General features: G+C 48.1%; 1 protein-coding gene across 1 annotated transcript; it reads right to left on the bottom strand.

Annotated features, from left to right (window-relative positions):
- Nucleotides 1–3380: 3380 nt before the first annotated feature.
- On the bottom strand, nucleotides 3381–11923 carry ZSWIM7 (zinc finger SWIM-type containing 7). Its single transcript, XM_080357215.1, has 6 exons — nucleotides 11625–11923; nucleotides 11349–11504; nucleotides 9420–9441; nucleotides 7567–7669; nucleotides 4295–4399; nucleotides 3381–3684 (listed from the first exon to the last, which is right to left on the bottom strand). The coding sequence occupies exons 2-6, from the start codon at nucleotides 11422–11424 to the stop codon at nucleotides 3568–3570; spliced, it is 423 nt and encodes a 140-aa protein (XP_080213341.1). The 5' UTR covers nucleotides 11425–11504; nucleotides 11625–11923; the 3' UTR covers nucleotides 3381–3567.
- Between the last annotated feature and the right edge of the window lie 45 nt (nucleotides 11924–11968).

The following is an 11968-nucleotide window of genomic DNA, read 5'->3' as shown; positions in this document are numbered from 1 at the left end:
GTAATTAACACAGTGCCTCCTAGAGGAATAACCTGAGTGGGGAGACTGAGCACAGCTCACCCCCGACTGTAAACCCAGGTTGTGTGAGTGCTGGGGAGCACGTTGGATAGGATGCTTCAAAAAGACAGACCCAATTTCAAACACATAGTGATTTCAAATTGGTTCCATCTTTTCGAAACACCCTGTAATTCCTTTCCAGGTCAGACACTGACTGTGGAAGACCCATGTGCTGGGAGTGTTTCCCTAATTGTGCTGCTCGTGTCAAGTCCTAGGATCTTTATTTTAATTATTATTATTATTATTATTATTTTTTAATCTTTTGTTTCATTTAGGAGTAATAATTTTGTGTCTGTTTTCGGGTTGTTCTTTGAGTCCATACTTGACAGCACTTTGGTAATACCCTAATTATTCCATCAATTGTTTGATGCAGCTCGTATTCTCTGATGGGAAAAAGTCTTACTTAGCCCAGTTGCTGGTGTGAAACTGAATCTGCATTCCAGGCTCTGAGGGACGTGACCATGTTGATGGGAAAACAAGATCAGAACTGGCCAGCTATTTTTGGCCCCAGTATGGAAGCCCTACTTACTGAAAGAGGAAAATTCTAGAAAAGAGTGGACTGAAGCTTTAGAACAGCAGTTTCATTGCCTTTAAATCACTTTGGTCTACAGGATTGTGCAGACCAACGCGACAGGTTTGATTTCAAATCTGTTTCCAGCTGTCAAAATGCAAAAGGCAGAAGTGCCCTAATGCTCTGATCCAGAGTCACTGAGGTTTGTGCAGACACTCCCTTGGTGACACGATCTCTACAATTAGGTTTTTGCTCCAAATCGGAACCTGACAGCCTTGCAGTGCTTTCAGAAGGGCAGGGTTTAGCTGTGATAGCCGGCTGCTGCAGCTCACCTAGTTCCTAAAACTTGGTCTTGCTGGGCTTCCTCTGTAGCCCAGTAACCCCCAGAAGCTGTGAGTGCTTTTATTTTGTTCTTTTCTAATAGTGATTTTTATTTTTTTACTGTTTATTTGAATCCTGACCTGCATCAGTAGCAAGAGACGGGAAGGGAGGTAATTTGCTTGAGAAGCTAGAATGCCTTGGCTTGGGACTGGTTTTGGCCCAGCTCTCTGTGGAAGCAGCTCCCCTGGCCGCTGCGCCGAGCCTGGAGTCCTGGCCCTGCGTGGGGACAAAGCCCAGTCCCTCATCAGCACAACAGTCTTAATTTGTACTGCAGCTCAGTAATTACTGCACCTGATTTAATATGTAACTGTGATATGCAAAACTAGGCAAAGGCAGGAAGGACAGCACATGGATTTCTGCAGTAGGAGCTCTGCTTATCCGGCCGGCGCGCCGGCACGTGCAGCGCTGTACGTGAACCGGTGCTCCCAGCATGGCCTTCGTTTTGCAGCCCAATTTCACTCCACAATGGAGAGGAACAGGGAGGGGAGTCAGAGCAACACCAAACAGCTGATGGAGGTGCAGGCCCAGCTGTTCTTGACTCGCTCAGACCTGCTGTCACCTCGTGCTCCTCCTGCAAACGGGACCCTTGCCTGATGGTCCCTGTGTGGTGAAGTGATGCCATCTCTGAAGCACCTGGTGCCAGCAGCATCGCGAGAGGTGAGAAGCTGGACTGCAGGGATGTGCATCCAATGTGCTTTCCAGTGGCTCCTCACGGAGAGAGGCAGAGACAGAGCAGCCTTAGAGCCAGGGGCAGGGAAGGGAGTTTAAGCACAGCCACAGGTCCAGCGGGCAGACTGTGATACCTGGAGAAGTTCGTCCCTGAGAAATTGTACTTGAATTATATAGAAAGCAGTTTTCTTTTGTTTTCCTTTTTTTTTTTTTAACTGCATTGCACTAAAAGGGGGCAACAGACGATCCTGAGAGTTTCATTTATTTGGCATAAACGATGACAAATACAGTATAAAATCAGCTGAAAATGAAGAAATCCTCTTCCTGCAGCATCTGCTGTGCCACTGGCATGACCTGCAGGTCTGACCTGGGGCGCAGCACGCAGGCAGAGGATGGTTCACTAGGAGGGATGGATCTCATACCGTGTGTGTAGCAGCTCAGCTGTCAGAGCCAGCCCAAACCTTGGCGAATCATCAGTAAGTTCTGAATGGGTTTGCACATGTTTATGCAATGTCCAAATTTAGCTACAGCTCTGAGTCTCAGATACTGGCATCTCCAAGAAGCAGCTGAATAGTTAAAAGTTACTGTCCCATGTGTTTCTCCTTTAACAGCCCCATTCAGCTTTGCTGCATCTGCCTTGGTCATAGTCCAGCTAACACATGTAGCCACCTCCTGCCATTTGGGCAGGGTTTGACTCTCTCCTCCTTCTGTATTATCTTTGGCTGTGTTCCTTCAGTTAATCACAGCGGGAAACAAGCAGGATTTCACCTGCAGGTCTGGCAGTGTTGTAAAGTGGTTGCAAGCCACATTTATCCTCACAACAACGGATGTCAAGTCTCTTCTCCCACTCTCTGATTATGAACCAAACTCTGGGCAGCCGGAACAGACTGAAACGCAGCACTGAACGCACAGAGAGCCGCTCCCAAAACAGTTGCTCGTGTGCGACAGCTCGCACTGCAGCTCAGCATCCACGATTGCTGCCTTTCATGTGCCTCTTATGAGCCAGAATTCCTGCAAACAGATGCAGTGTTCCCTTAGCATGACTGTGCCATGGGGTTGTTTTAGCCACTATTAACTATGGCCTGGGTCACTGCCGTCTTTGGGCACATTAAGTGCCTTCGTGGATCTGAGCCAAAGTAATTTCAAGGCAAAATAAAAATAGGACACCTCTACCCCCTCCCCTCAAAAACAAAGCTCTGAAGGTTTCTATAAAAATGTGAAGTAAAAAAGGGAGAGGAACTCTCTGTAGCGAGTGCAGCTGTAGCTATTCAGCTATCACTCGTTACCGCTCTGATGTACATAGGGTGGATGTGTTTTCCTCATGTTGCTCAGTTTTTGTATTTGCAGTAACTGTTATTTACATACAGAATGCTTAATTTACCACCTACACAACCTGGCTCAGCCTGTGCCCCATTATTTCTTGCAGTGTTGTGTTCACACGGTGTGTCATACGAGGCCACGCTGTACTCGGGGAGGAGCCCAATCTCGGAGCAGGGGCTGCGGCTCACAGCGCTGCAAGGAGCTGGTTGGCAGCTCAGCGGCTGGCGGGTCTGACGGGGACAGCCCTGCCTTGCCACCGGCCTGAGGGGCTCAGCTTCTCTGAAATGGGTCGATTTAAACACACAGCAGCTGGGGTGATGCTTCCAAAGATCCTGTCTCACAGTAAGCACAGCAGAAGCACAGATCGCACAATACTACAGATCAGTTCAAACATCTTTAGCAGTCCCAAGATTAGCCTAAATAAATGAAACTGAAGTCAACGCAGGCTTCTTAACATTTATTAATTAATCCATCAGTGCAAGGTTGCTAACTAATGTCATACTCGGCTGCAGCACAAGAAGAAACCTACCAGCCATGATGAACATTCAACAGCCTTGTAGATATGAAAAATGCTGGTTACACAGTCAGAAGGGTACACAGAAAGCACATCCACATGTGATCCAAATCCTTCATCCTTCATCCTCTTCCTCGGCCAGTAAGATGCTTGTGAGCTGCTCCTCAGAGACAGTTAGCTCCTGGCAGGCTCCCATGGCCTGGCTGAGGTAGACGGCAAGTATATGTTTGCACTGCAAATAATAGCGCAGCCAAGTTAACAGCAGGAGCAACGCAGGAATGCCATGCTCTACGTGGAAGCCACAAAAATGCATCCTGACCAGAACAGGTCTAATGAAGCGCCTATCTCTCCCAGGAACATGGTTCCCTCGTGGCACACCAAGTTGTGCCAGGTCAGTTCTGCCATCACGTTAACGTAGTACAGGGATCTGACACACAGTGTTATTGGTTCCCCATAATTGCAGAAGGGTTAGTTACCCTGAGCCCTTTCTCACTGGCACCAGGTGAACTGCATCACTTCATCAGCCAGACTCCATGTGGCAGCCCCATTAGCAGCAATAACCCTTTTCCCAAGAGACCAGGGATTATTAATTTCTGGAAAGTCAGAACATAAATGGGTAATTAAGAACAAAAGCCCTCCCTAGCCCTTGTAAGGCTCAGCTCCACCCAAATACCTGACTCCCAGAGGCCAGACCAAGCAGTGGGTCAGGCACAGCCTCCGTGGGCAACTCAACACTCAGGCATTTGCTCCCTTGGAAAGCTCAGGCTGTTCAGGTTCAAGGAGCAGAGCACGACCTTCTCTTTTGTGCCTTGTCCGGCCCCAGGTCAAAGCAGACAACTTACCAGAAGGCTCTCGCTCTTCTGCAATACAGTAAAACCAAAAGCAGGACACGTGCAGAAGTGGCAGGAACTGTAGCAGGTGTAGAGTTTTCCTGAGCTCCCAAGAACCTGAAAGAAAGGCAGAGAGAGCATTCGGTCACTTCTAATTTCTCTCACTCAGCCTGTATCTGGTCTGACGTCCCCTCCACAGTCATGTCATGGAACAGGTGAGCAGGTGCTGCAACACACGTGTCCCCAAACACCGCATCGACCCTGCTAAGCTTGAAGCTCCTCAGCCTTCTCACAGCCTGTGACTCTCTTGTCACAGAAAGCTCATTTGTGACTCCAGGGCCACCACAGACCTGGGGACTGAAGGACAGCAGCAGCGAGCACTCGCAGTGAGGCCTTTTCTAACCCGCTCCAGTGTCTGGAGGCTGCAAAGGCTCTTGCTGTTCTGCTCCCAAAACCAGCTGCAGCTAATGGAATCCATTTTCGTCTGAATAAACAAAGTTGAAATCTCCAGAGAAGAAGCCTCCCTGCTCCATCTCTGGTTTGGGAACAGCACTGCCTCCTTTTCCCACATGCTGTTTTGCATGGTTTGTGGCACACAGACACCAAAATCCAAGATAAACACAAAGAAGTGAAGAGACAGTGGAGCTCTGCAGAGTGCTTTCCCCTCCAGGACACCCCTGGCACTCCTAAATCCCTCCAGAGGAACATTATCACCCCCAGTCCAGAGCTGCATTTGCAAGGGGAGCCTTCCTCTGTCCCCTGGAGCTCTCCCTGCACCCTGTGCCCAACGGGTAACGTCCACAAGTCTCAGCTCTCCCACAGAAGTGCCTGTGCCTCACAAGCCCCCTTAACTCCCAGCAGATTCAGGACACAAGACTCACAATCCCATTTCAGAGTAAACCTTTCTTTTTTCAGCCTGGCCTTTACCCTGGGCCCTCCTTATCCTCCAGGCTGTTTGTTTCACTTGTGATAAGTTTGTTTTTCTCTAGCCCCTTTGATTGTTTTTTCCAAGATCAAGTATCCCAATGGTGCCTTTCCAGGGGGAAGACACAGACACTGTTGGATTTGGGCTGAGTTCAGTGTTCCCCTGTCCTGACCCAGATGGCATGAATGCAGCTTCTGCCTAATAAGGCAGAATCTAAAATCCAAAGACCAAGACAAAAAAGTGCCTCTGTTTCTGGTCACTGCAGCCAAGCCAGGCACTGAGAAGCTGGGAGATTTCCTTCCACCTCCCTCACCTCCCGGTGCTTGCTGGCTGCACAGCGAGGAAAAATCACCGCAGTGGTGGTGGTGTCCCTGCCAGGAGCGCCAGCTCTGGCCCCACGGCAGCTACTGCTGCCACCAGCACACAGCCAGGCAGCCCCAGTCTGTGCCAGGACATGATTCTCAAATCCCCTGTGGTGGGGCAGGCTGCCATACAGTTCTAGGAAACTAATTTTAACAAGACATAAGAAAGAAAAATCCAATAAAAGCGCAGGATGTGAGCAATGCAGGTGACATTGGTAGGAGGGCTAAAGCACTGCCTGTCCTCCTGCTTACTGGCTTCACCCCACAGCTCACAGCATTGCTGCGGCTCAGGCATAGCTAACAGGTGCCCCAACTGCCACCTTCTCACCACTTTACACTTGTACCCAACCCAGCACAGCTCCACCATCAGCCAGCACCCACCGCCCCTGCAGCAGGGAAGATCTATTTGTCCCTGACTCAGAGTTACAAGGGCTGGCTTTAGTCTGAAGCGCAGGCAAGTATTATACAAGCTCTTCTGGGATGATTAACAACCCTGAGGTAACATCAGCCTTTGAATACCCCACGAGTGCTACTCCTCTGTTAAGTAGCAAGAGCACTAACGCCCAGGCATTAAAAGACAAATCACAGCCTTCACTTGACTGAGGGCTCCTTCTCCCATCTCAGTCCTGAGGGCAAGAGCTGCCCACACTCCGGGCTGCAGTCCTCAGGCCTGTCTGAGCACAGCCATTTTCCCCAGAAGCAGGACCTGAGATGTGCTGGGCGATACAGAATGCAAACGGCATTTTAGCCTGTGAAGTATCAATGTCCCAGATTTGGCTACGATGACCAAAAGAGATTTCACAATAGGACCAGCCTCATGGCTTCCACAACAACAGTTCTCTAGACCCAGCTGCAAGGGAAAGCACCACCTCACATTCCAGCTCAACCACATCTGGGTGCAAACGGCAGGTGAATGGGGTGACCATGCAGATGTTCCCCTGCTCCCCACTGCACTGGGCATGCCTCTGTGCTGAGGGAGAAGCGCGCACAGCTGGGATATGTGTCTACACCACACACACACACAAATGAAGAGCCAGTGACACCAGCCAGCTACTCTGAAGTGCAGTGTCCCACTCAATGGCTCGGTTTCTACGGCCCCGGACTGTGTTCCTGTCACTGCTCCAGCCAGCAGTCTCAGAGGAGGCTCTGCTCTTTGTTTCTGGATCTCAAACAGCTGTGTCGAGGAAAAATTTTGCAATGGGACCAGCCTCACACCCCCAGAGAAAATATCTCTTCAGATTCCTCTGTTAATGAACTCATCAGCATGGCCTTAACCAGCAATCAAGCTCCACTAAAGCAGAATGCTGCTCAGAAGCACCGGCAGGCAGGGACTGTGGGCTGCCTGTCGGCTGGGAGGACACAGACACAGACCCTGGGTGATGCAGATCTCTGATCCTCGTGCTATAAGAGGATTTTGATCTTTAGGGCCAATTGAGCTCTTCTCCCTAAAATGCTATTTTGTGAAGATGTTTCCGTGATTCACAGACTTGGCTACAGTGAACTAGAATGAAACCCACGGGCTTGGCCTGCATTGCTTCCTCCCAGGCAGCAAGGATCCTACCGCCAAGTAGAGGTCAAGAGTGCTCAGGACACTGAGGATTTAGAGTGTAACAGGGAAAGAAACGTGATGGCAGATAACGCTCCATTGCGTACACTTTGTCAGATGGAAGAACTGCCTTTGCCAGATAGGATGAAAGCAATAAAGCAACATTAGCAATCCCTGGAAAACTTCCTTCTGATCATGATACCCACAAACACGTCAGAAATCGTCTCTGACTGGCTGAGAGCCACAAAGAAATCGGCAATGTACCACGCTGTTCTAATTCTACTCTGGGGCTACTGCTCTTCAGTATCACTTTAGGAGTTCGTAAAACACTGATATTCTCTCCATGTTTATCCAAGTGCCCTTCCATGATATGCAAGTCAGGAATATCTTGGCTCACACGTCAACTGGAAACCACCAGAAAGTAAGACTGAAGAGAGTTAAAAACACGTACCTGGTACGCAGTCCTTCCGCTGGGCGACGTGACTCGGGTGACAGAACGCTGATCCACCAAATCCAACGCTGGCACAGCAGATGAGCCAAATATGAACTTCAGCCTGAAAAAGAATGTGTCTCTAATTAGGTTACACCACAAAACGATACCACCTGGCTTAGCCTTAATCCATAGGATTTAGCCCTATGGAGTCCAAAAGGCCTGTAGCCAACGGTTCCTGTTGCCTCCCAAAATTCCCCCAGTTACAATCCCATTAATTACACCACCAAGCAATAAAGTGCGTTTGTCCCTCTCAGCTTTTCTGGCTTTCAACAAGTGGCCGCAATCCCGGCCCTGTCCCACTGAGACAACCCCAGGACTCGGTCCTTAAGCGCAGCCTCTACTCTGCCAACTATTGCAAGCTGGTTTTTTATTTTCCTAGAAGAACTTCCAAATTTCCAAGATGCTCCCAAACAGTCTCACGCCTCCTTGCAAAATCACACTCAGATTTCATTACAAGGCATTTTAAAGATTTTTTTCTTACACAGGACATTACATGTTAGGTGTTTCTTCTTCAGCACTATGAACCAAACACTACTGCACTGCTGATGCCGTGCAAGGGTATATGATAAGCTGTATGTTAAATGCGGACATCTGTACCTTTAGCCTATTGTCCAGACAGCTCATAGTTATTCTGGACCTGCACATCCAGCTGCTCCGAACGTGTTCCAAAGAGCCCAGGGGCAACTCAGTTAACTTTACAGACCTTTTAACCACCGAGAAAGATCCGCGTAGTCCAGATTAGTTACAAGGGTAAAACACAACAAGCAAATCTGCAGTGATGAAAAGATAGTTGAAAACATGAAGAGAACAGGAGAAAGCAGAGGAAGCTTTCCAACTGCAGGGAGGACACAAGAGCCGAGGCAGAGCCCTGGCGTCTCCGCAGCACGGCTGACCTACGCGCCTGAGTCAATCTCATTGATAACAAGCCAAGCAGACAGACTTATTCCAGGAAGACCAAAACTTCAGCTGCACAAACTCAGGGCAACAAGGATCAGCTTTATCTGAGGACCAAGAGGAGGTGGGTGGGGGAACACTCAACGTAACACATTCCTTAATGATGAGGTTTGGGACTATAAGGGGCCTGAGTTTAATGAGTTTCAGTAACTCTCTCAAATTTGGAGAATTCTTTTTTTTGTTTTTTCATGTATATAATTTGATCAGTCAAACAGGAACTAAGTAAGGGGAATACCCAAAGGAAATGCAAAGACTTCAGAGATTTGGAAGAGATTCAGAAATTGAATCAGAATATTTCTGAGCTGCTGGTCATGGAATTGATGGAAATCTGACTGCCAAGAGTTACCACCCAACCATTATTAAACTTAACAAGGGAATTTCTTTCCTCCTCCTTTTTTTTTTTTTTATGACAAGAAGGAAACAAAAAGTTATGAGACTTGTCAAATATAATCCCACCCTTCAAAGGTCACTGTGGTCCCAGAAGAGGGAGCCAGCAAGCATGCCTTTCCCAAGTGTTATGTTAGAGAACTATAGACCAGAAGATACTAATGCCTGAAGGGTTGCTGGTCATCTCCTCTCCGGGCAGGAACACAAAGTTAAAGAAGAATCTGAAAAGCCTTTCTCACTGTGATGGTGCCTTTTCTCTACCTTTGACACCAATTAGTGAGGGCTGCAGAAGTTGTGAAACTCCCTTTGGGTCTTCACTTCTACTACCAGCAAAAACATGTAGCAAGTGTGCATGAGAAACATCTGCTGGTCAAAGACAGGAAAAAAATAGCAGTAGTATGATGAGAGCAGATTATCAACTGTCATTTAGCAGGACACTTGGGACAATAACAGAAGCAGGTGACACTTACCCCAGCAGGAGCTCGTCAGGGACTGCAACAAAAAGAAAACGAAGCTGATTTTGCTGAACTTCCCCACTGTGAGAGACACCAACATCACAGGCAGGCCAGTGTCCCCCTAATGCAGCCCCAGAGGCCACACAGAGGACAGTGCTCCAGCCACCAAAAAGCAACGAGGTGCAGCAAAATGATCTGCTGTGGTAGTGCTGAGGCACTTATCAAGTACAGCAACTAAATATACACTCAGAACCACAAGGATTAATTTTTAAAAGAAATGTGGAAGCTGAACTATACTTACTTTTGTAATATCCTGCTTTTAAAAGCATGCAAGAAACAGCGTGCGGCCTCAATGTTTTACTCTGCCACTTTAAGAAGTTGGTTAAAAATATATGTATTGGTTTCCCTGAAACTCTCTTGGCATGAGCTGAGAACTCTGGCATCAAAACTTTAAAAATGTTGTTCTTTTCCCAGCATAGTCTTGCAGGGCGCCATTAGTTTATAGCTTTTAAAACAGCACACAGAAACACAATGTCTTCGCTTATTAGAATTTCTTGTTCAGACGGAAAATTACACTTGAGAAATTTAGTCTGTTTGTTGTAGCTAACAGCTTACGCTCTGATCATCCAGTCTGATCTTTGTTATCACCAGTGGGACACAGTGTACTACGTCTCTATGTTCCACTGGAAGATCAAGACTTTTGACTTTAAAATCCTTTGTTCCAATAATTCCAAATATTTTCTGTCGCTGTTGGTTTGACTTCCCGACTTTATCATTACTTAATTATCTAAGGTGATTGATCAGTTTGTCTTTGCAGTTATGTCTCAGTGTCTGAGTACTATTTTGGTACTTCAAGGAAAAGTATACTTTAAAAGGAATGTTGATATCCACCCCCCCCTTTTTTTTTTCCCTAGTTTACAACAGGATTTATAAAGCTCTTTTAAAAAGTCAAATATAGATTTTGGATCAACTCTAACCTGACAGAAGCCATACTCCAAGTGGGCCAAAAAGCTGTCAAAGTTGTCACTCTGACAGTGTAGACATTAAGTCTCAGCTCATTTCCCACTCAAATGTAGTACTCAGACCTCTCTGTATGTATATTTGGTTGGTTTTAGTGTAGTTAAAATATTCCTTAATTAGATGCTTTCCTTAGGAAGAACCATTCTGCGCTACGTATGAAGTAAACACAAACAGTAATATTCCTTCAGCACAGATTACAGAACTACATTAGTAATCCAGAGTGCAATTCAGGTAATTGTTCTTTACTAGCTGCTAGAATTGGCAAAGATTTAACTGCTGGCTTATGCTTGCTTCATTCAACCAACAGGGAAGTTGTTCTTAGCCCTGGAATCATCAACACACCCCCCTCTGCCGGACAGTGATGAAATGCAATAACTTTTTATGAAGATTCCCCTTTCAACTCTAGTTGTGTGATTAGTGAGTGTATAAAACCAGCCCAACAAAACACCTACTTACAAGGATACAAATTATCATCCCTCAAGCACAATCACCTACGCTACAAGCTCTAAGCAAGCAGGACTGCCCTGGTCCCGTGTTCAAAAAAGTCTGCAACGTGGTCTGATTTTTGAAAGGTCCTGACTTTCAGAAGGGGGTTGCTCCTCATTACCTGCGCTTCAAACCCCTTTCTGTCCAGACAACTTGTATTAACTACAGCAATTAAATACATGCAGAACCATTGGGATGAATTTTAAAAAGAAACGTGGAAGCCCAAATACACTTCTGTAATATTCTACTTTTAAAAGCATGCAAGAAAAGACACGTGGCCTCCACATCTTACTCTGCCAGTCCCCAAAGCGAAGGCCACCCCTTATGCGACGGTTGGCAGAAACGCAAACAAGAGGCCAACGCTCCTCAGTGCTGCCTAAAGGTGCGACAGCGCGCAGCCCCAGCCTGCTGGGACCGTTCTGTTTGGACTTCACCTACCGTGTGAGGTCTCTTGAAAAGCCTTTTTGATCTCTTTCAAAAGCTCTTCCGCCGCTGCTGACAAGGTGCCATCCATCTCGTTGGCACTGGCCGTGACTGGAAGCCAGGCAGACAAGGGCAGGAGGCGCTGGGAGATGACTCAGGTCACCGCAGGTACTGTAAACAGGACCGTTTATCTGGGCAGTGCTCTGCACCGGGCCAAGGAAAGGGCATCCTCAGCACCTTTTGAGCTGTGTTTTTTACACTTCTCGAACAAAGGGTTTCTGAAAAGCGCACAGGTGTCTCGCAGCATAACCAGATCCCGTGGAGGGCGAGGGGGCGACACAGCCGGCAACAGGACGATGCTCCGGCCTGGAGAACTCCCGGCGCTGGCCCGAGGCCGTTCCCGGCAGAGGAGGCCGCACCGCGGGGTCTCTCAGGGAACGGCCGGCAGCTGCGAGGCCCCGGCAGCGGGAGTGAGGGCAGCAGGAGTGAGGGCGGCTGCTCCTCGCTGCGGCCCCCGGGGGCTCCTCAGCCCGGCGGAGCCGCGTTCGGGCTGCTCAGAGCCGCCGGGCCGGGCCTACCTGCGGCCGGGCCTGCCTGCGGCCGCGTCTCCATGGCAACAAGCGCCCTTTGCCCCG

This window comes from Nesoenas mayeri (assembly GCF_963082525.1).
Source record: "Nesoenas mayeri genome assembly, chromosome: 20".
Classification (NCBI taxonomy): Eukaryota; Metazoa; Chordata; class Aves; order Columbiformes; family Columbidae; genus Nesoenas; species Nesoenas mayeri.
This window is presented reverse-complemented; position numbering and strand designations above follow the sequence as displayed.